Source organism: Manis pentadactyla, chromosome 15 (assembly GCF_030020395.1).
Source record: "Manis pentadactyla isolate mManPen7 chromosome 15, mManPen7.hap1, whole genome shotgun sequence".
NCBI classification, from domain to species: domain Eukaryota; kingdom Metazoa; phylum Chordata; class Mammalia; order Pholidota; family Manidae; genus Manis; species Manis pentadactyla.
In genome coordinates, this window is record NC_080033.1 from 36,179,243 (window position 1) to 36,202,497 (window position 23,255).

Sequence of the window (23,255 nt, forward strand, 5' to 3'; positions counted from 1 at the left end):
CATGTGGACTAGAAAAGTAAGATAGCCTGGAGAAAACCCTAGATATTTTCTAGCCCACCCTTTGCACTTGGGAGCTGAGGAAAATGAGGCTCAGACTGGGGAAGAAGGCAGTCTCAGGTCGCACACCGTCCAAAGGCCGCGTGCAGGGCGTTCATCTGCAGCTCAGCGTCTCTCACCCTCCACTCGGTCCTCGGGGCCCTGCGACCCCGCCCAGGACCCTCGGGAGCATCCTGCACCCTTCGCTCCACTCCGCACTCGCCGCCACCACTACTCCCAATTAAGGCGACAATTAAGGAGCCTGGTGGGGCTCCCTTTCCAACTGCGTAATTATTCTCTCATTAGGAGCTGATTAGCCCAGGCTCTGAGCACTCGCGCTCCAGCGCAGCTTGGAGGGGGCTCGCTAGCGTCTCTGCAAAGGTGGAAGCCGAGGCGACGGAGCGAGCGAGCTGGGGAGCCCGCGCGGGACCTAGCGCACCTCTGCACCGTTCTGCAGGCAGCACAGACCAGTGACTTCGCTTCGCCAGGGATCCAGCGCAAGCTGGAGGCTCCCCGAAGCGCTGGGCGCCTCCTAGACAATCAGGGTCCTCGAAGTCAAGCCTGGGCTCGTTGGCCTCCTAGAAACCTCCCTGAGTTCCCTGAACCACAACTCTAACACAACCTCTGCCCTCGTGGATCTGAGGGGCAGGAGAGGGAGGCAGTGTGGTAAGAGAGACCACTCCAAAGAGGAAGACAGGAAGAGGTAACAAATCTATCTGGGATGAGGAAAGATTCCAGGAGGAGACGACATTTACTGTTGAGGCAGGAGATAAGGGAGTAACCTAGGTGACCTGAGCAAGGGAGGAGTCTTTCAGATAGTGAGGTTGAATTGGGGGCGGTATTGGGGGCTGGAGGGACAAGAGGGGAATGGTCCTGGAACCCCTGAAGGCCTTTTTCTGATGGGGTTTATTTGTGCTGAAAGGAGGCGGCAGGGCTAGATCTGGAAGGGCCAAGAAAGTTGTAGCATTAAAGGATGCCACTGTGAGGTGTGGGTTTTAGAATCTACTCCCTCTCTGCAGCCTCTGGATGGAGGCAGAGATCTCTATCCCTCTCAATCCCCAGCATACTAGTTAGTCTCTGGATCCCTCCCACCTGGAGCACTATTTTGAGATGTGGGTTGATTCGCCTGCCTCTGGCAGAGGTAAAGGTCACCTGTGCCCCTGAGGTGAGGGAGGTGGCCCAAGTGCCAAGTACCAGGCCTCAGTGAGGCCTCCAAACTCCAAGGTCCACTGGGGAGAAAAGTCCACATCCCCACCCAGGCTCATGGGAGATGGGCCCACACCAGCAAGCTCTCATGGGAGAGCATGCTGCTGTAGGCTGCCACTACCTGGGGGAACCCATTGCAGAGAGGAAGGAAGGCCCAGCCCCAGATGTCTCCCTTCCCTGCCAGAGCCAAACAAAGCTTGGTGAGACGGCTAGGAGGGGGTGGGGAACCTTGGGAAAGCAGTGCCTGTGCTGTATGGACAGGACGACTTCCCAGAGGAGACAGCCCTTTAGGTGAACTGCTTAGATCCCCAGAAGAATAGGATCTTGAAAAGGAGAAGAGGAGACAAAGTGCACTTCAACTTGAACAAAGAAACAGCAGGTGAGGAGGCATGAGGACAGTAATGAGGCTGGGTTCATCAAAAGGGAAGGAATCCGCAGGTGAAGGAAGATGGAGCCAAACGGAGAAGGATCTTCAATGCCAAAGTCAGACCTTTAGGGAGGCACGGGTCTCCTCCCAGGAAGGGGCCCGCTGGAGCTAGAACAGAATCAAGGGATAACTTCCTCCTGTGTGTCCCATTTGGGGCTCATTTGCTCTCCTCTGTATTCCCTTTCCAGGCAGCCCCAGAGCAGAGGCTCAGAGAGAGCCCAAGTTCCTGGATGCACAAGCTTCCCCTTCCCCTTCCCCCCAGCCTCAAATCTAGCATTCAAGAGACGGCCCTCGGAAGCCAGATAAGCACAGCCCACAACCAAGACTCACTAAATCCAGGCATAAGAACTGTGGGCCGCTGGTCAAAGGACAGAGAACAGCTGGAACCTCAGAGCAGGAGGAACTCCTGGATATGTTTAGATTCCTCTCTGCCTTTATACAGATGGGCAAACTGAGGCCCAGAGAGGGTACTTGCCAAAGTCACCCGGCTGGAGCATAGCCTGGTGGTCCCACAGCCTGGGCAGCTACCCTGGTGTTCCCTTTCTCAGGGAGAAGGGTGACCATCCACCCCCAAACGAGTAGGCTCCCAGTTTGTTCCCGGTGCGGCTTCCTTAGGTGGTGGCTACAGGATGCGCAGGGCCCACAGCCCTCACCTAGGAGCAGAGTGCTGGATGCGCAGGGCCTGCAAGCCTACTGGGCTTGCTCTGTGCCTGCAGAGCAGCTGGACAGAGCTGGTTCGGCTGGCTGCCAAACGCTCCATTCAGCTCTCCCTAACCTCTGCCTCCCAACCAGAAGAATGCTGAATTTTTTTTGAAAGAATAGTTTTTCTTTTTAAGTTCCTCCAGAGCTCCCTATTACACCCCATCTCCATTTCCCTGGGGACTGGGGTCAGGGTAGGGGAATGAACCGTGGGGCAGGAACCTTAAAGCAGTCGGGCCCAGTTCTTATCCTTGAAGTTCCCTACCTGTCCTCTGCAGAACCCCGCTGGGGTTGCAAAGCGGGTCTGGCAGAGACGCGGCCCCCAGGTTGTACTCGGAGGAGAATCAGAGCCCGAGTTTCAACCAAAGCCGCGTGTTCAGTGAATCTCTAAATCAGACAAGCCGCAGAAATAACGAGAACAGTTTATTATCGTCTTATTGTTAATTCCCGCCCCCCTCCCCGCTTTCCTCCACTCTTCAGGACCTTATTAAATTCATCCCTGATTCTCGAGCCAGGAAAAAGCTTGTAAAAGGACGGGAGCCAGAGGCGACACCCAGGCCTCGGTTCTCGCACCAGGTCCTCAGCATCCCAGCCTCCTTCTTGGGCCAGACCTCCTGCTGCCAACACTACAGGGTCAGACTTCCAGACTTAAAGAAGTCGTTTATTTCAATTTTGCTTTCACATTATGTTCCGATACAATCAAAACTCCTGGACGATCCTCTTGAATAAAAGTCCTGGGATGGGCTCAATCACAGAGAGCCTGAGTAATACCGCGGGCGGACTCTGGCTTCGGAGGCGGCGGTACAAAACACGCTGCTTCGGGGACTGTGGAGCGGACGATTGGAGAAATCCGGGGCAGGGGCGTGGGAAGCTTGCCGCTCAGAGCAAGCTCATTCCGGCTCCTCGAACTGAGATTATTCCTAATTCATTTGAATTTCGGAACACCCAAACTTGATTTCCATGCCGGGAGCCGCGCCTGGCCTGGAAAGATATCGGCCAAATTCCTTACCGTTTGCGCCAAAATGGGGAGCACAGGCGAATGCCGGGCTGGCTCTAAGCCTGGAGCAGGAAGGAGCGCAGGCCGACTTCGCAAAGAATCCCTCCCGCCCTGGCCTTTCTCGGGTTGCAATTTACCAAGTCTTCTGCACCTCAGCACCTCACCCTTCCGCACCCCGCCCCCAAACCTCGTAGCTGGGGAAGATGTGGAGTTTAGAAAGCTGTTTCAGAAAAATAAAAGTCCCACTTCAATTTTATTCAATTGAAGCAAAATTAAATCTTAGCTATTCACACGTATGTTACAGAGGACAAGGAAGCATCCGGAAGAACCTCCTGGCGTTTAGTGGAGCCACAGAACACGAGGGCATTGACAAGCATCGGAACATCAAGCAGCCTTAGATTTCACGATCACTCCGAATAGGACATAGAAATACGGAAATACAGCCAGTTTTCACTGGGAACAGTTCTTCGTGTACAAATGATATATATTTATACATATATATATTTATTTTAAACCAGTCACCACTAAGGTTGAGTTCTTTCTCTGCTAACAAGCAGCCACGGATACAAAGTATCTTCAGCTAATTAACCTTTGAGCAGTGTTTTAAGAGCAATACTTGCCAAATTAAAATTACCTCCCCCATCCAAAACAAAAACAAAAACACCTTATCCCCTTCTCCAAATTAAACATGGGGAGGTGGGAGGGGCATATTAGATTTCAGCAGATGTAAAGATTCAGAGGGGGACTGAAGAGGAAGATATTTCACATTATACAGTGAAATACAAAGTTTCCTTTATATAAATTGTAAGGGAACATGAAAGTGGGTAAGAAACAATGACAACGCAGTCTCTCTTTCTTGGTTACCGCAACTGGAATGGGGGAGGCGAGTTTATTTTTCGAAAGGAGAGTGCGCAGAGCTAAGCGGAATTTACTTCTCCTAATGAGGAATCGGACCAAGTTTTCCCACCGCCGGCGCACAACGTTTACCCGGATACAGCTGGGCTGGGGAACAAGTAGGAAGTTTCAAGTCGTGCCGCTTTCTCGTCCTCTAAATTTCGGCCTCTTTCTCATTCCCCCTCCTGCCTTCCTCCTGCCTTCGCCCTCTCCCTGCCTGCATCCCGGCGATGAGTCAGTCAGAGGGGGAATACGAGGAATCCGGAAAAGGTCGAGTACTTCCAGCCTCCCATTAAGTTTCCCCGCTCCAGCTTGAGGTATGCTCGGTCGCCTTTCTCCATCTGGATAAGAACTCCGTTGCTGGCGGCCTCCCGGGTCACGTCCTGGTCACCAGCAAAGGCTGAAATCACCGGCCATCCGTTTAACATGAGGCTCACCTAGGAAACAGAAAGGCCCGCTTCAGAGGCGCTACGTAGGCGGGTACCAAAGCGGCGGCGGAGACGCGAACATTCGTGGCTGGGCTAACTAACAGCGATAAAGGCCTGGAAGCTTTGTGACTGGAGAGTGAGCGAGAGGAAAGGGGGCTTTGCAGCTTACTGCAGAGGGTCCAGTGGGGCGCAAGATGGCCCATCTGGACGATAGGCAGGGTCTGCCCCCCAAATGGGAGACACTTTTTCCTGGAGCGCGCCCAAGTGAATTCCGACTGCATTCTTTCTTTTATCCAGTTTAATGAACCCGTAGGTGGCTCAAGTTACCTGAGACCTTCGGCTTCCCCTCCCCCCAGCCTCCAAGGGAAACTCTGGCAAATGGAGCTTCTGGAAGACAGATAAACAAAAACCCTGGCTCTTCGGGGTCCTAACTGTCTGAACAGCAGAGACACAGTGGAGAAACCGGGCAAGGCTTCCAGTTGAGAAATCTCGCCAAAGCTGCACTCTGTGCTTCCTCCCCAAACCCCAGGTTCAATTCCTGTCCAAGATCCAGCCGCGCCGCCACCGCCTGGTTTTGCCCTCGCGTTGGCATCAGGGCCAAAGGCCCAGCGCCCTCTCCCCAGCGGCGCTTTCCACCTTTTGTCTCCGCCCGAAGGAACCTGGACACCTTTAGAAACTAGGAGAGACGGTGAGTGCTGGCCTTGACAGGGCTGGAGCCCTAAGGGAGCAGCACTACGCCTCCTCCCTTCTCTTCCCACCCATTAACAGCTTGGGCTCGGCGCTGCTAGTTCAAAAACCCGGAGTCGGTCCCTTTAGGGACGCCTGGAGGCCCCCTGCCTGTGGTGCTGAAGGCAAGCGCACGGATGTCTTCAAGGCTTCAGAGCTGGGACAAGGGATGGGGTATACTGTCCGTGATTCTGATGGCGAGGGTTGCGGAAAGCTTCTGAAGCGGCAACTGCCTGTGATGCTAACCTCAGCCGCTAAGGGAAATCCCTGGAGTCCCGTAAGAAAGCGAGAGAACCTCTTTGGAGGGGCAAGAAGGCAGAGGCAGGAAACTCCGTGTCTGGGAAGGGGATCAGGTTCCGAGAGCGGGCGACAGGGAAAGCCCAAACCATAGAACCGTGAGGCCCGGCTACCAGCCCCTCCCAGCAGCCCCGGGCACATGCAGCTGCCCCTTCTATCTCCCACGCCCACAGGGCAGCTCACTCCTGTAGCTAGTAGCCCCCTACTGGGGCCGGGGCCTGGCCCTGAGGCGGCGGCTGACCTGGATTGTCTGTCTGTTGTAGACTTTTACCACGTGGAAGTTAAAACTGTAGATCCCTTTACGCGGGGCGATGAAAGTGCTGCGTTCTGAATCAAAGTTGTTCCCGATGTTCACTAGTACCTATAACGAGACGGGAACGAAGGGGAGTAAGCAAGAGTCAGTCCCGAACTCTTGTCCCCAAGCCTCCGCAGAGACCTTGGAGAGGAAATAACATCTATCCACTTCTCATCCACGCCCGCCCCCCACCAACCCATTCTGCATGGACCACTCACCTGGTCGAAGTAGATGATCATGGTGCGATTACTCATCTCGGACGGCTCGTGGTTGGTGCTTCTAATGGCAGAGAAAGCCACCTTGGCGCTGCCGGAGCGCACAGAGATGCCCAGAGCTGTGCCCGTGGGATCAGACGTGGGGTTGGAGTCGCACACCACCAGGCACTTGCCCTCCAGCACAATGGGCTCCGTCTCATTCTGCCCGCGGACTGGGCCCGCCAGCCACGCAGCCCCCAACAGCAGCAGCTCCACGACGCCCAGCATCGCGGCACCGGCGCCCACCCCGCCCCCCACCCCGGGGGCTGCCTGCGCCAGCCGCCCCCCCCCCTCCCCAGCCTCACTCCAAAGCCCCCTCCTCAGTTCCGTGCGCAGCTCTGCCGAAGCCGCTCTGAACGCTACTGCTCTTCCTTGCACTCCTGGGCAAGAGGCCCCCCGCGCGATGCTCCCGGAGCCCCGCCCGGACCTCAGGGGTACCGAGGCTGCTTAGCCGCACTTGGATGCATAACCGCTACCGCACCGTCCCCGCTTGTCCAGCTGCCTCCTGCCCGTACCCGCCGCCGCCGCCGCCGCTGCTCTGAATTATTGATGCAGCCGGCGCTGCAGCCGGAACGGGCGGAGAGCGCGCGCCGGGCACAAAGGCGCGGATCGCGGCCTGGCCCCACCCCCGTCGCCTCCCTAACCGCCTCCCTTCACAGCCCCGCCCCCGCACCGGCAAGGCTCCGCCTCCCATCCAATCCTGGTGCGCCGCGCTCCCCATCGAGCCAATGGCGGCGCTGTCCGCGCGCGGCCACCTGACCCCGGGCGCAGTTGTTATTAGGCGCGGTGAGGCGGGAGGCGCGCGGCAGCAGGGTTGGGCTCTGGCTGGGAGTCGACTAAGGGAGTGAGGGCCGGGAGCGCGCGCGCGCGCGCGCGCGTCCCCACGCCCGGACTGTCCGCCGCGGCTCTCTTGCTTCCCGCCTCCTGCCACGGTCTTGTTCAGCCCCGTCAGCCCTTCCGCCCGCCTCCCTCGCCGGCCCTCAGGTAGGAGGCGGCGCGTGCGCCAAGAGTCGGACCAGAATCGCAGGGCACCTTGAGGTGTCCGCGAGTGGGCGCGCGGGGGTGGGAGAGGAGCGCCCCCCAGCGGGCGCAGACGCAAGGGGCAGCCGCTGCGCGGGTGAGCCTGGGCCTAAGAGCTATCTGGGCGGCCCAGCTTCAGGGCGCGTGCGTGAGCAGCGGGGCGGGGCGGGGTGTGCACCGCGGCCTCCGCTGGAGGTGCACGTGCAGCAGCCGGGAGCCAGCCACGCCGCACTCTGGGTCGGTGTCTCCGCGCCCACTTTCCCGGGTCACGGCCACCAGGACCAATGTAGGAGGGCCGCCCTCGCCTGTCTCTCGAATCTCGCGCTCTGCAGTCCGCGGAGTCGGATTGAGCGTGTATTCATTCATTTGTTTATTTGTTAATTTATTCTGCATAGATCTTTGCATGCGTACGAAGTGCACGGCACTAGACCAGGCGCAGAGGGTGCCGTGGTGAGCAAAAACAAAGCCTGCCGTGGTGCCTCCTGCAGTACAACGGCGTCTCAGGGCATTCTCACATCCCTGATGCCATTTTTCTCTTTTGTAATTACACTTTGTATTTTGCATGCGTACTTTTTTATTTACTGTGCACCTTTACTCTGAGTTTTATCCATGTCTACCTGCATATCATTGCCTTTAGTGCAGACACCAAATCTTGTTATTTATGGGCGATTTTTCATGGGGAATGTTGACCGTAAACGAATTTACCCCTTCATGCGCTTAGAACTTTACACATACATGTAGTCACAAACGTGAAAAGAGAAAACAGCCCTGCTCAGTGGCAGAGAGATGCTGCGGAGATGGCAAGAGGAAGGGCGCTTTCCAGCCCTGGATATCGAAAGGCTGAGACCTGCAGGATGTATATGGGCAGTTAACCAAGTGGAGGTAAAAGGGCGAGCGGACCTCTTCATCAAGTCCAAAGCAAAAGCGCCGGCTTGGGACCCGAAACAAGAAGCGGGTCGGGATGAGGCTCACCCGGGCACCTGACGCTCTGGTCACTACCAGGCGACCTTGAAACTGCGTGCTCAGCGGAACCAGAGCAGATGTGCTCGAGCCAGGGAATCTGGAGAGAGGAAGGGCGCGGACCTACAGCACCTCCATTCGGCCTCCGGGTTCGCTGCCAGCGGGGGTCGGTCTCCCCAGGGTACGCTTTTCAAGCCGCGGGGAAACCTGCCTTGGAAACCTGCCAACAGCCATGTCTTTCAGCTTTTCAACATCCTTTGTTTCTTTGAAACTGATAACCGTTTAAAGAATTACCCGGGGGCACCCTAACTCCGACTCCTTCCTCTTTTCAGAGGCCTGCCAGGGTCACTGGATTCACCAGGAGAAAGGGTTAGAAAGAGACAACAATTTTACTTTAAATTAAAATAACACAAAAATATTTTTTCAACTCAGATTTTTTTGAGACATTCCCCAGAAAGCGTTGCCAGCTGTGATTACACCTAATGTGAGAGCATGAACTAATTTAAGAGGTGAGAGCTGAATAATGAGACTGCACCCAGTATAATGGCCAGGACTGCCAGCTCCAGCGATGGAGGGTCCCAGGAGAAACACCATGTAGAACCAATGGCATACTGTACACAGTCATCCCCAACTATTTATTGAGTGCTGGACCTATCTGGGGAAAACCTGTTTTCATGGAGCTCACAAGCAGCACTGAGATTACCTGAAGAAACATGGTTGCCAGCCACTTCCTCTTTTCTTCATGTGAGGCTGTGGCCAGCAATGCCCAAGCCTGAATAGCAATTTGTATGCCAGTGATTCTCCACCTTAGATTTCCATTCTCACCCTGTCTGCAGCCCAGACCTATCATTCTGAGGGCTAGTTGGATCTCTTTGCTAAAATGTCCTGCAGGCATAGACCCATATTTTGTTTCCTTCCTTGCCTCCCAATCTCTGCCCTTCATTATTTTCCTATCCCGACAAGAGCTACATCTACCTAGGGGCTTCCACACCTAACTTGACTCCATCTTTATGTCCTATGTTTGAGGCATTCTCATAGGCAGCCCTGTGATAATGAGTTCAGGGTTCATCATCTCTGGCTGGGGCTACTGCCGGAGACTCCTAATTTATCATTCCAGGATTAGTACAAGGATTACCTCTGGCTCTGCTATATACTGTCTATTTTTGTTCAATTGATGAATATCTATTGGGTGCCCTGAGATACGTGGCTTCAACTTTTCTCCAATGTAAGTGAGAGTTTTGTGGCCGCCATATTTCATACTGATCACTCCCCTAGCATTCCCCATCCCTCTTCTACATAGTAAGTGTTCCTAAAATAATGTTAATTTAATGTTAACAGATAGGTGTTTTCCTGAATTGTGAGGATTAAATGAGATGATATATATGAGGAGGAAAATCCATTAGAAATCCATAAAAAATCCATAAAAAAGCAGTCATGTTTATTTTTAGGGTTGTCACATTGTTAGACTCAGGATTCCTTTAGCTGCAAGTAACAAAACTAATTCAAAGTGGCTTAAGTATAAAGGACTTTATTTGGTTAATGCAAAAAGCCTATGGAGTAGGTTTTGCCAGTTGTATGGCTGGATCCATCAGTCAAGGTTATCAGGATCTGTTTTCTGGTTTCAGCTTCATTTTCAGACAAGTTATTTCCATATGTAAGCCCTTTAAAAGCTCCTACCAACTTAGTCCTAGCAAGAAAGAAAAAGAAAGTACTTCTTTTTTTTTTTTGCAGTATTTGCAGCAAAAGTCTCAGGACTCTTCTTACAGGAGCAGTCTGAGTCATTTGCCCCTCTCTAAGCATGGAGAATGGGCTGTTCTGATGGTTAAGGTTGGTTCAGGTGTCTTCCTGTAGAAAAGGGTTTGGTGTTAGTTCCGAATTGTCTAGTTTAGTGAAGTTGTCCAAAGGAAAATTGGAGAAGGGATGCTGAGCAGGCAGAAACAGCACATTCTACCTTAGTTCTTCTTAAAGGGTCAGTTGCATTATATTTCACCCAAAAAGAATGCTGATGAAGACTGATACAGTAGCTAAAACAATAGATGTTTTCTGTCTTGGTCCTTTGGGATCTTCAAGACCTCAGCTAAACATGAAATCAGATACAACCAAACGTTGATGTTACTTAAGGGTATATATGAGGAGGAAAATCCATTAGAAATCTCAAAAGCAGTCATGTTTATTTTTAGTGTTGTCACATTGTTAGACTCAGTATTCCTTTAGCTGCAAGTAACAAAACTAATTCAAAGTGGCTTAAGTATAAAGGACTTTATTTGGTTAATGCAAAAAGCTTATGGAGTAGGTCTTGCCGGTTGTATGACTGAATCCATCAGTCAAGGTTATCAAGATCTGTTTTCTGATTTCCGCTTCATTTTTCAGGCAAGTTAGCTTTGAAGTCTGAATGCATTTCAAATAGTAGAACTAGGTAAGTATAAATTGTTAAGTGTAAGATTCTATTCTGAAAGATTTCTTTGACAATATTTTTTAATTGATTTTTTTTTCTCTTCATTTTTCAGGATCTTAGAAAGGTGAAAATTTCATTTCTTGGTGAATAGGTACCTAAAAATCTTCATTATTCATCAATTAATGAAAACATGAAAAATTTGATAAAGCCTGAAAAATAAAAGGATTGAGTTAATTCATTTCTGAAATTTAAGACTTTAAGACTTTTTCAGGTGTTGAAATACTGGTAAAGTATTATAAAACCATCTGTCTGAAGCTTCTAAAATAATGTGCTGTTGAGATTTAGGGAACTACAAGATTGCAAGTAATGAATTTATACTGTTGTTGTTATAGCCTTTACCTGCTGCCCTAAATGCAGCCTTATGTTTTGGTGAAGTCAGTCATTTATTTCCCCTCACTGCATTCTGAATTTCCCACCACATTGCATTTTGAGAAATGAATTTAACAGTGATCGTGATCCCTCCACCCCTGACCCTGGGAAAAACAACAACAACCCCCTATTGTTGTAATAAGAGAGCATGTTCAGGAAATGGGAATATTTTGTCACAGGATATGAAATAAAGCCATCCTTTTATTAAAGCAAAATGGATTCTCTAATATTTATACACATCAAATAGTATTTCATCAAAGGCCTAGACAGTACCATTCCCTAGTATTTAGTTCATTTGCCCATAAAGCAGAAAAGCTGTTTTGTTCTGAAGACTTAAATTTAGGATTTCAAGGGCCAAGGTCATTTGAAATTAATGCTTGGATCTAGACTATACAATATGGGAATGATTCTAAGTTGTGCAAAATATAGAATAATATTTTAACTGTCGCCAAAACATTGGTCATCCTGGGCATGTTATTTTTTTTTTTTGCACTTGCCCATTTTAAATGCAGCATTTTTGCTGCTTGTTTAAAAAGCTACATTACAAAATGAACTTTGTAATTGGACACTTTTATTAAATGCAGGATTACTTTTTAATGAAGGCCACGTTTGTGGTTTTCTTTAATTCTTAAAAAAACTTTGATCTTAAAAAAAGATATATTTAAAATATCTTCAGCTCTCTGTTAATCTATCTCATCATGCATTTTCTTAGCCTCTGTTCAGAAGGAGAAACTCTTTGTCTTCTAAATTGAGGGATGCTGGCATCATTTTTAAAACAATGCCTTGAATCTGCTGTGGTATGTGCTGCTAGAAATTTTATATGAAGCTGTTATTCAAGTAGATGATATTAAGGTCAAAGGGGAAAAAAACAAAATAACCATACAGAGTGGCTCTTGAGAGAAAAACCACATAGGTAACATCAAACACTAGTTGGAATTTTTCCAAGAAATAATTATCTGTGTGCCTTTGGAATGGTTGATTATGGGGAGAAACCAAGGTTTGGCCAATTCAGCAAACATTTATTGAGTACCTGCAATGTGAAAGATACTGTTTTAGGGCCTGTGGCTACTGCAAAGATGAATCCCTGCCCTCCAGGAATCTGTTTAGCAGTAATCAGAGATGCCTGCCTGGAGAACATCCACTGACAGCTCTTCTAGTTCTACTCAGAAGGCTTCTTAGTAGTGGTACTACCTAAATTCTTACATGGTAGATTTGATTATACTCTGTATTTGTTTACATTTACCCTGTAATCAGAAGACATATGAAAATTGCACACACATATAAAATTAATGGATTCGAGAACATTCAAACAAATATTTCTGGTATATACTTCAAATGCATTTGACATCAAAGAAACGGTGAGTGTTGTCATCATCTGTGGGGGCCTGGATTTAACATTTGGGAAAAGTTATCACTAAATTTAATAGGGAACTTGGGGACATTTCCTGGATCTTGCATTTACTGACAATTGTGTACACTTCCCACAGTTCTGACCACTCTCAGAATAGAGTCTTGAAGTCTGCTTAACTGGAGTCCTTGTTGAACTACAGACTTCTGTGTTACCAGAAGGCAAACAAAAGGAAGAATTTAAATAGAATTTGAAGGGGGGAAACACAGAAGAAAAGGGTTTTTTTGTATTTTTAAAACATTATTTTCCCCAAATGATATTTTCTGGTAGACTTCTTAGAAATTAGTTCAGAGGAACATGTTGATCTTTACCCCCCCCCCGGGAAAAAGCCTTAGTGACAGTTACATGATTGAGTTCCCTAATGCGTATGCTGCCCCACACCCCTCCCAACTGAGCCATTCTCTACTTTCCTCTTCCCTGTTTTTGACCCTGAAAGCTGACTCCTAACAAGCTTCTGGTTTTGGCCAGTGGAGGGTACCAGCAGGGGATCAGAGAGAGTGGAAGAGAGAAGCTGGGATATTTATTTCTTCCTCCTCCTGCCCTGCTTCAGTGCACGTAGTGTGAAGCAATAAACCTGAGAAATCTCTGGCAGTGGCTTCCCTTTGCAGGATTCTAGTTCCTACACAGTGGCCCCTTCTGGGCTCCAGCTCTCACTCCAGTAACACTCTTTGCTCCCTTTGAGGCTTCCCTCTGAGAATGGGAGGTTTGCTGGTCTCTGTTCTCAGCATCTCATGTTGATTCCCCTGACCCTGCCAACACCTCTGTAGGTTGTCCCTTCATTAAAATCTCTTCATTTGAATGATCTGAATTTAATGCTGTTTCCTTCTGGGATCTCAGTGATATACTGATATCAGTACAAAATCTTGCTTCACCTTCAGAACCAACAGATTTGATAAATTTAATCCTCATGTGGAAACTAATGATTGATTGTATCATAGAAAAAATCACTATGAATTAAACACTAATTTATTACAAATTCAGATTGGCTGCATGGCATTACCAAAGATATATTTCAAACAAAACTGTTTATCAAAAGTTTTAAAAATTAACTACTGTTAAATATAATTATACTGTTTTCAGAAGGTTAAAGTGAATATAAGTATTTTTTAAAGTAGCAAATGTGAAATTTATAAGTAAACTGCTTCCTATACACTTGCAGCACAAGAATATATTAATATCTTGAGAAAAATACAGTATTATTTTGTGAACTCATAAAGCTATTTTCAGGTTTTAAAATATGAAAACCTTGCTAAAATGTGTTATTGGGAAAACATAATAATTACTGCTATTCAATTTTTTTAAGCTTGTAAACGTTTTATTTGTTCATGTTCTCAACAAATAAGGATTTTATTGTTATCATATAAAATACATAATGTTTTAGATTTTAAAATAACAGATTGAAAGTCAGCCACAATAAAGTATATTTCAATACATAGGTACTAATGAGGGCATCCTTCTTGTCTATTCAATTTTACCATCCATTTCTCTCTGCCTGCCTAGTATTGTTTGAGATCCTTACCAAAACAGTACTAGGGGCTATTTAGAAAACATAAAGCAATTAGAAAGTAATCTTTGACAGGTAGGCTCTCTGTAAGTGGCAAGCAAAGTTAGGATAAATTCAATAAAAATATTTATTCAGTCTGGGTAAGTTATCCTCTGGTCTAAAGGAACAAGCTGGTTTGAATTCCTATTCTGGCTGTTGTGGTATCACAGTGCATATTGTAATCAGTTTAAGTAATTATAAATGTACTGAAATATATCTACGGTTTTGTCACCATGTTATACAATTTCTTGAAGACTTTCTTCTGTGCTCACTTACTCTGAAATTTGGTCTCAATATTTAATGTACCAGGAGTATCAAGATGATAGGGCTTCATTGAAGAGACTACTATGGGCTTTTTAGAAAAATAAAGATCAGAAGTTTGGGTCTTTAACCTACAGTGTCTTTTTTTAATTGAGATATAAATGACATGTATTATAACATAATGATTCAATATTCATATATATTGAGAAATTATCACCACAATAAGTCTAGTTGATATCCATTATCCTACATGGTTACACATTTTTTTGTGTGCGATGAGGACTTTTAAGATCTACTGTATTGATAGTATTTAAATTTACAATATAGTATTATTAACCGTAGTCACCACACCATACATTACATCCCTGTGAGTTATTTATTTTATAACTGGAAGTTTGTACCTTTTGACATCTTTACCCATTTTGCCTGCACTGCTGCCCACTCTGGGGTGTCTTGAACCTTAATTCTTAAAGTCAAGTGCCTACAGCTTACAGACTGAGGCCCATGGAGGGTAAGTTCCTCTGAAACAGTCCGCGCACCATAGTGGCTCTGTGTAGGCTCTAAAATCCGAGTGCGAGGGTTAAAATCCTGTGCCTGCGCCTGTGCCTAAGTGAGCCCTTTGATAAACTGTATAAGTCTGTGTTCAGTCTTACTTATCAGCAAAGTAAGAATAATAATTAAAGGCTGATTCTAAGGACGGACTGAGGTAATCCTTGTGATCGGTCTGAACCTGGCCTGTGCTCTTCCATCCATGAGAGCTGCTGCCCTCCTGCTCCTGAGTGCCCAGAATCAGAACCCTGGGTGCAACCTCCACTGCCCCATGCTTGGTCCAGACGCATCTTGAGGTCGATGAGGTACTCACCTTGCTCTCGGCTGGTGGATTTTCTTCTCCTGCCACACAGTTCAGTCAGTAACGTCTTTGTTTGACTTTAGTAGATACATTCCATTGAAAGTCCTCATGCTTTAATATAAATTTAAAACATATTTATGTACCTCAATAGCAATATACATACCACTGGCACAGCTTCACAAACACATCATGCACTCTTTTTTCAATATTCATTCAACTAATGTGTATCAACTACCTACTATGTGACAGGTATTTGTTGTGAGGACCGGGGATACATCAGTGAACAAAGCCAGCAAAACTTCCTGTCCCCTATGGAAGACATCTGATTCGATTTTGGGGCAATGATGTTCTTCTCATTATGAATTTTACCACTGTAGTATTAAGTTAAATCATCCTCATTTTATTGATGCACACAATTAAGAGACTATAGTTTTTTTTGCTGAAACATCCTTAAAAAGATACCTCACAACTCAGGAGTTGGCTTTTTTTTTTTCTCTTTTTAATGACATTAAAAATTTTTTTGTCATTTTTATCTTGGAATTTAATTGGAAAAACAGCAACATTTAAATTTTTCTGTGATCATTTCCATTTTTAAATGTAAGTGACCTCAAGGACTGTGAATATGGCTGCCTATAAATGAAAGGTGAAGGTGATTACACCACATTGCCACATTGCATCAGTTGAGAGTGGTTTGCTTGCTTTTAGCCTATGAAAAGTTTTTAAAATAAATTTTAACGTGCCTTTTAAATATTCCTTGTTTTAAAGATATTCCACATTAAAACATGCTGAGAGAAGAATTTTGTATCTGTGGGTGAGGTCAAAATTAAGGTCCATAGAGACTGTTCTTTTGCCTGTGCCTTCCTTTCCCGCTCCTTCAGGTCAATGTCTGTCTGACCCTAAGGTGCACCCTTAGGCTCAAGAAGTGTATGTGCACGTCCCCTCTGGAGGAACTTCAATTTTCCCACTCCTATGACTGCATTAATATTTTTTGTATGTCTTTCCTCACAACTGAGTACTCTCCTCCCCACCCCCTTGGGGAACAGGGAAGGAAGGCTCTGACACTGTGCTTGTGTAAACATAACTGAGAGCTTTCCATGTCTCTTGCGTCTTCATAAGTGATTCTTTGTATTATGCTGGGACAGTAGTTCTTTAAATAGAATATTCTCCCAAAGAAATCGTCCATGATGCTGAGAGTACACCTTGCAAAAGGTGAGCCTAGAATATAGGGTGCATCCTCAGCAGTGCCTAAGGCTGAAGTGAAGGCTCTCAGAAATATGGAAAACAAATTTATAGCCATACATTAGAGTAAGAATCACAAAAACAAAGCTGCCATTACCTATGGAGGAAACGAAGAGCCGCCACGCGAGTGCAGACGTGAGCTCTGAAGATGAAGCTGTTTGCAAGGGCTCTCATTTGTTCCAGAGAAACCCACTTGCCTATTTTGAACCACTTTTCTTTAGAGCATATGTCTCACTGTGCAACCAAAAGGGTGTTTATATCCTAGTCACTTGGCAAAAATTCTGTCATTGCTTCAGCGAGATCCATTTTAAGCCTGAAGCATAGAGCTGGTAAATAGATGGGCTTTGGTAGTCTGAAGAAATGACCCTCCTGCAAATTTAGACAGCTTTTTTTTTATTCCCATAATATTGTTACTAGATGGGACTAATAGAGGTCTACAACAATTCGGTCATTCTCAGTCCTTTGAAATGAGAACATTTGTTTCTATTCAATGAGATGAGAAAAATTGGGGGCTCTTTATGATATTTCCATTGTGCACTGACTGAACTATTTCTATTCAAACACATTTCCTCATGTATTTGAGACAATTCCCAAATGAGTGCCCTTTAAAAGTCTATTTGATATTAAATGGGAAGAAAGTAAGATGCAAAACTGTATTTAGAAGACATATTTATAGAAGATGACAGGTAGAGTATATGTCAATATGTTAATTGATTATTATGTTTGGTTAGGATTATGATTTTTTTTACCCTCTTTGTAGTTTGGTGTTCCTCCACTCCTAAACTTTAATGAACATATTTTAATACATTTTTCTTAAATACCTAAAAAAGAATTTCCCTTTAACAATATTAAAATCCACACAATGTTCATTCGTGCTATCAAGGCACTTTTCACTCTTCCTTAACCTTGCAAACCACACATGACCATGCTTAGGGAAGTGCCTCTCAGACAGCTATGATTTGCATTCATCAATAAATCATCCATGATTAGAAATAGAATTCTTTTCTTCCCAACACAAACACCTCTCTTTCAAAAGTAGTTCTCTTTTGTGAATGATGTTTGACGTCTTAGAAACTAAGCTAACCTTTATTATGTGCATTTCTCTAATCAAAGCACTGTTTTGTGGAGTGGATTCAAGGTTACATGTTTAAGAAAAGCATTAGGTTAATCCCATTAGGAAAATTATCTTTTTCATAAGCCGTAATCATTAAAAAGACCGTTAGGAGCCTATACCAGTCTGTATAGCTGGCTGGAATTAAGTAGTATATTTGACAATTGGCAGTTCAATGCAATAGCCCACATTTGTACAGAGCTATCTATTTAAAAACCAATAAACTTTTCATAGACAAATATATATTCACCTGAATATGAGGCTTTCATATTTTTCTTTGTCAAAATATAGCCCGGCAGAGGTAAACCAATGTGCCCAAGGTCATTCACCTGGCAGAGGTGGGATTATTTCCTGTCCCTCAGCTCTAAAATCCTAACCACTTTGTCCTGCAACGTTGCCCCACTTAAAAGACACTCCTGCTGAATCCGGTGATGTTGATGTGGTGTTTCTAGCTGGGAGTCAGCGTTTATTAATTTTAAATATGAACATTTTTTTCCTATCAAGCAATGAAGTTTAGTTTCAAATTTTTCAAAGATTATAAACCTTTCTCTCTCCCTTTTTTTCTTCATTTTCCTCTTTTGTCCCTAAATAGTGTTCCATATATATTACTGCCAGAAACAGATTATTGGCATTCATGGTTTGCTTTTCCATGCCTTTTAATCATTTTTACAGCTGTTCTTTTGACAACAATTATATTTCCACTTTTCAAAAATTGCTACTAAGATGCAGAGAGAAAAGAGGAAAGCAAATGAATAAACTACGAGCAATTACAAAAGTGATACTTTTTTGACCTGACATTTTGAGAACTGAGGAGTAAAACCTTATACTGTTACTGTACTTCTTTTTAATAGCTAGGTTTTAACCTTTTTCACTGGATGAAGGTAAAATTCACATGCCTTAAACCTGGTCACCAGAAAATGATTAAGGCATTTATTTTTCTAACTGTTACACTACCCATATTTTTTAGCTATAGGAAGAATGGTTACTTTGTACCAAGTTACATAATGGTGTAGATATATACAATTTATCAATATATCCTTTTGCAAAACTTACACTGATAATATACTGAGAAGTAAATTGACACTGTGCAAAGTGAGTCAGTGAGCTTAAATGTATAGATTATATTCACTGCTCTTACCAGTTGGAGATTTAACAGGATTTGATGACCTAGTGAGTTTATGATGAATCATTTCTTTGTCATTTCAAAGATTTAAGTTTCAAAATTTTTTAAATCTCATTTTTGAGATTTTAAGTATCTCAGATATGCTATTAATGTTTATTTCTCATTACTTAAGAAGTCCTTTATTCTGTTGCCCCCTTTCCACCCACCTTTTTTACCTACCAGTGTTCTTTTCACAGTTGCAAACTGATTGGCTTGACACGTCTAAGACACCATTCAAAGCACTTCATCGTATAAATACCAAGCTCATTTTCCTAGATGTTTTGAAAAAATAAAATATGACCTTTCCTCAAGTGGTGTGTTCAGATTAGTAATTTTGGAAAGTGTCATTGATTATTATATCATATAGACATGAAGTCCCTCAAAGATCATGTTTTGTTGGAGAAACACCTAGACACCCAAACTTTTAACCTAATGAACTTAATAAATTTTAACAGTTAATAATGAATTTGAAATGTGTGAGACTTTGCTTAAACTGTGTTTGTTTTATTCTTGTTCTCCAAAATGCATCTGCTTTGTATTCATATTATGTTAGAACCTTAGCATGAAAGAAGGTGCTTGAGAGGAGAGCATAGGAAAGCATTCTTTAACAAAAGTCACTGTAGTCACATTTGTGTGTTTAGTTTATAATTTTTATACATTTTTTGTTTATAATTCTTAATATTGATTCAGCCATCAAATTACTTGTTAACAAACTCTGTCAATTAGAAATATACTCAGCCATTTTTTTAACAGATTGAAAGCAGAGAGGAAAGAAAATGGCAACGTCTTTCATGTTTAAACCAGAACTTGATAATGAAAAATACCTAGAACAATGTCCTCTATCTTCCACCCAATGTTTCTTCACCAAATAAATTTCAGCTTATTTTTTGAATTCTCTGACAAAAGGCACAGTGTTATAGTGAATGGTTTTAATATACTTTGAAGAATGGCACATCTGTTGTGTAGTCAGTATACCAAATTTAGCCTCTTAACAAAACAGAAAGGAGACCTTACCAACCATAAAAATCTAGTACATGGTAATCCAAAAATCCAAGGAAATACTTAATCTAGTAACTAGAACTAAATGTTAGGCCCCATGGCAGCTCAGCTTCCACTAAGCAAGTTTTTTTTTATTAAAGTATGATTGATATACACTCTTATGAAGGTTTCACATGAAAAAACAATGTGGTTACTACATTTACCCATATTATCAAGTCCCCACCCATACCCCAATGCAGTCACTGTCCATCAGTGTAGTAAGATGCCACAGATCCGCTATGTCCCTTCTCTCTGCTACACTGTTCTCCCCATGATCCCCCACACCATGTGTACTAAACATATTACCCCTCAATTCCCTTCTCCCTCCCTCCCCACCCGTCCTCCCACACTGCTTCCCTTTGGTAACCACTAGTTCATTCTTGGAGTCTCTGAGCCTGCTGCTATTTTGTTACTTCAGTTTTGTTTCATTGTTATACTCCACAAATGCAGGAAATCATTTGACATTTGTCTTTCTCTGCCTGGCTTATTTCACTGAGCATAATGTCCTCCAGCTCCATCCATGTTGTTGCAAATGGTAAGATTTGTTTCTTTCTTATGGCTGAATAGTATTCTATTGCATATATGTACCACATCTTCTTTATCCATTCATCTACTGATGGACACTTAGGTTGCTTCCATATCTTGGCTATTCTAAAAAGTGCTGTGATAAACATAGGGGTGTGTCTGTCTTTTGGAATCTGAGAAGTTGTATTCTTTGGGTAAATTCCAAGGAGTGGGATTCCCGGGTCAAATGGTATTTCTATTTTTAGCTTTTTGAGGAACCTCCATATTGCTTTCCACAATGGTTGAACTAGCTTAAATTCCCACCAGCAGTGTAGGAGCATTCCACTTTCTCCACATCCTCACCAGCATTTGTAGCTCTCAGACTCTTCGATGCTGGCCATCCTTGCTGGTATGAGGTGATATCTCATTGTGGTTTTAATTTGCATTTCTCTGATGATTAGTGATGTGAAACATCTTTTCATGTGCCTGTTGGCCATCTGAATTTCTTCTTTGGAGAAGTGTCTCTTCATATCCTCTACCCATTGGTTAATCAGGTTATTTGCTTTTTGGGTGTTGAGGCATGTAAGTTCTTTATGTATTTTGGATGTTAACCCCTTGTCAGATATGTAATTTACAAATATATTCTCCCTCATATTGTAGGATGCCTTTTTGTTCTGTTGATGGTGTCCTTTGCCCTACAGAAACATTTTAGTTTGATGTAGTCCCATGAGTTCATTTTTGCTTTTGTTTCCCTTGCTCTAGGAGATGCGTTCAGGAAGAAGTTGCTCATGCTTATATTCAGGAGATGTTTGCCTATGTTGTCTTCTAAGAGTTTTATGGTTTCATGACTTACATTCAAGTGTTTAATCCATTTTGAGTTTACTTTTGTGTATGGGGTTAAACAATAATCCAGTTTCATTCTCTTGCATGTAGCTGTCTAGTTTTGCCAACACCAGCTGTTGAAGAGGATGTCATTTCCCCCATTGTATATCCATGGCTCCTTTATCGTATATTAATTGACCATATGTGGTTGGGTTTTATATAAGGGCTCTCTAGTCTGTTCCATTGGTCTATGGGTCTGTTCTTGTGCCAGTACTAAATTGTCTTGATTACTATGGCTTTGTAGTAGAGCTTGAAGTTGGGGAGCATAATTCCCCCTGCTTTATTTTTCCTTCTCAGGATTGCTTTGGCTATTCGGGGTCTTCGGTGGTTCCATATGAATTTTAGAATGACTGTGTCTAGTTTGTTGAAAAATGCTATTGGTATTTTGATAGGAATTGCATTGTATCTATAGATTGCTTTAGGCAGGATGGCCATTTTGACAATATTAATTCTTCCTATCCATGAGCATGGGATGAGTTTCCATTTATTGGTATCTTCTTTAATTTCTCTGAAGAGTGTCTTATAGTCTTCAGGGTATAGGTCTTTCACTTCCTTGTTTAGGTTTATTCCTAGGTATTTTATTCTTTTTGATGTAACTGTGAATGGAATTGTTTTCCTGATTTCTCTCTCTGCTAGTTCATTGTCAGTGTATAGGAATGCCACAGATTTCTGCGTATTTATTTTGTGTTCTGCAACCTTGCTGAATTCAGATATTAGATCTAGTAGTTTTGGGGTGGAGTCTTTAGGGCTTTTTATGTACAATATCATGTCATCTGCAAACAGGGACAGTTTGACTTCTTCCTTGTCAATCTGGATGCCTTTTATTTTTTTGTGTTGTCTGATTGCTGTGGCTAGGACCTCCAGTACTGTGTTGAATAGAAGTGGGGAAAGTGGGCATCCTTGTCTTGTTCCCAATCTTAAAGGAAAAGATTTCAGCTTCTCGCTGTTCAGTATGATGTTGGCTGTGGGTTTATCATATATAGCCTTTATTATGTTGAGGTACTTGCCATCTATACCCATTTTGTTGAGAGTTTTTATCATGAATGGGTGTTGAATTTTATCAAATGCTTTTTCAGCATCTATGGATATGATCATGTGGTTTTTGTCCTTCTTTTTGTTGACGTGGTGGATGATGTTGATGGATTTTCGATGTTGTACCATCCCTGCATCCCTGGAATAAATCCTACTTGATCATGATGGATAATCATTTTGGTGTATTTTTGAATTTGGTTTGCTAATATTTTGTTGAGTATTTTTGCATCTATATTCATCAGGAATATTGGAAGGTAATTTTCTTTTTTTGTGGTGTCTTTGCCTGGTTTTGGTATTAGACTGATGCTGGCCTCATAGAATGAGTTTGGAAGTATTCCCTCTTCTTCTACTCTTTGGAAAACTTTAAGGAGGATGGGTATTAGGTCTTCACTAAATGTTTGATAAAATTCAGCGGTGAAGCCATCTGGTCCAGGGGATTTGTTCTTAGGTAGTTTTTTTCATTACCAGTTCAATTTTGTTGCTGGTAAATGGTCTGTTCAGATTTTTTGTTTCTTCCTTGGTCAGCCTTGGAAGGTTGTATTTTTCTAGAAAGTTGTCCATTTCTTCTAGGTTATCCAGTTAGTTAGCATATAATTTTTCATAGTATTCTCTGTGTATTTCTGTGGTGTCTGTAGTGATTTTTCCTTTCTCATTTCTGATTCTGTTTATGTGTGTAGACTCTCTTTTTTTCTTGATAAGTCTGACTAGGGGTTTATCTATTTTGTTTATTTTCTCAAAGAACCAGCTCTTTCATTGATTCTTTCTATTGTCTTATTCTTCTCAATTTTATTTATTTATGCTTTAATCTTTATTATGTCCCTCCTTCTACTGACTTTGGGCCTCATTTGTTCTTCTTCTTCTAGTTTCATTAATTGTGAGTTTAGACTGCTTATATGGGATTGTTCTTCTTTCCTGAGGTAGGCCTCAGTATACTTTCCTCTTAGCACAGCCTTGGCTGTGTTCCACAGATTTTGTGGTGTTGAATTATTGTTGTCATTTGTCTCCATATATTGCTTGATCTCTGTTTTTATTTGGTCATTGATCCATTGGTTATTTAGGAGCATGTTGTAAAGCCTCCAAGTGTTTGTGGGCTTTTTCATTTTCTTTGCATAATTTTTTTCTAGTTTCATACCTTTGTGGTCTGAGAAACTGGTTGGTAGAA

The 23,255-nt window shown here is 43.9% G+C and overlaps 2 protein-coding genes across 2 annotated transcripts; both read right to left on the bottom strand.

Annotated features, from left to right (window-relative positions):
• Positions 1 to 3,008: 3,008 nt before the first annotated feature.
• Positions 3,009 to 6,525, bottom strand: CBLN1 (cerebellin 1 precursor). The gene is made up of 3 exons (XM_036880778.2): positions 6,224 to 6,525; positions 5,952 to 6,071; positions 3,009 to 4,696 (listed from the first exon to the last, which is right to left on the bottom strand). The coding sequence occupies exons 1-3, from the start codon at positions 6,485 to 6,487 to the stop codon at positions 4,499 to 4,501; spliced, it is 582 nt and encodes a 193-aa protein (XP_036736673.1). The 5' UTR covers positions 6,488 to 6,525; the 3' UTR covers positions 3,009 to 4,498.
• Positions 6,526 to 6,731: 206 nt separating this feature from the next.
• Positions 6,732 to 7,684, bottom strand: LOC130680972 (POLG alternative reading frame-like). Its single transcript, XM_057492867.1, has 2 exons — positions 7,458 to 7,684; positions 6,732 to 7,368 (listed from the first exon to the last, which is right to left on the bottom strand). The coding sequence occupies exons 1-2, from the start codon at positions 7,682 to 7,684 to the stop codon at positions 6,732 to 6,734; spliced, it is 864 nt and encodes a 287-aa protein (XP_057348850.1).
• Between the last annotated feature and the right edge of the window lie 15,571 nt (positions 7,685 to 23,255).

What these genes read in the sequence shown, in the direction of transcription:
- CBLN1 (XM_036880778.2), bottom strand. Translation starts at nt 6,487, where the DNA reads ATGCTGGGCGTCGTGGAGCTGCTGCTGTTGGGGGCTGCGTGGCTGGCG. An exon ending in TGATCATCTACTTCGACCAG is followed by an intron (nt 6,072 to 6,223) that starts GTGAGTGGTCCA and finishes GTCTCGTTATAG; the next exon opens with GTACTAGTGAACATCGGGAA. An exon ending in ACAACAGACAGACAATCCAG is followed by an intron (nt 4,697 to 5,951) that starts GTCAGCCGCCGC and finishes TCTGTTTCCTAG; the next exon opens with GTGAGCCTCATGTTAAACGG.
- LOC130680972 (XM_057492867.1), bottom strand. Translation starts at nt 7,684, where the DNA reads ATGCAAAGATCTATGCAGAATAAATTAACAAATAAACAAATGAATGAA. An exon ending in CACCTCCAGCGGAGGCCGCG is followed by an intron (nt 7,369 to 7,457) that starts GTGCACACCCCG and finishes TCACCCGCGCAG; the next exon opens with CGGCTGCCCCTTGCGTCTGC.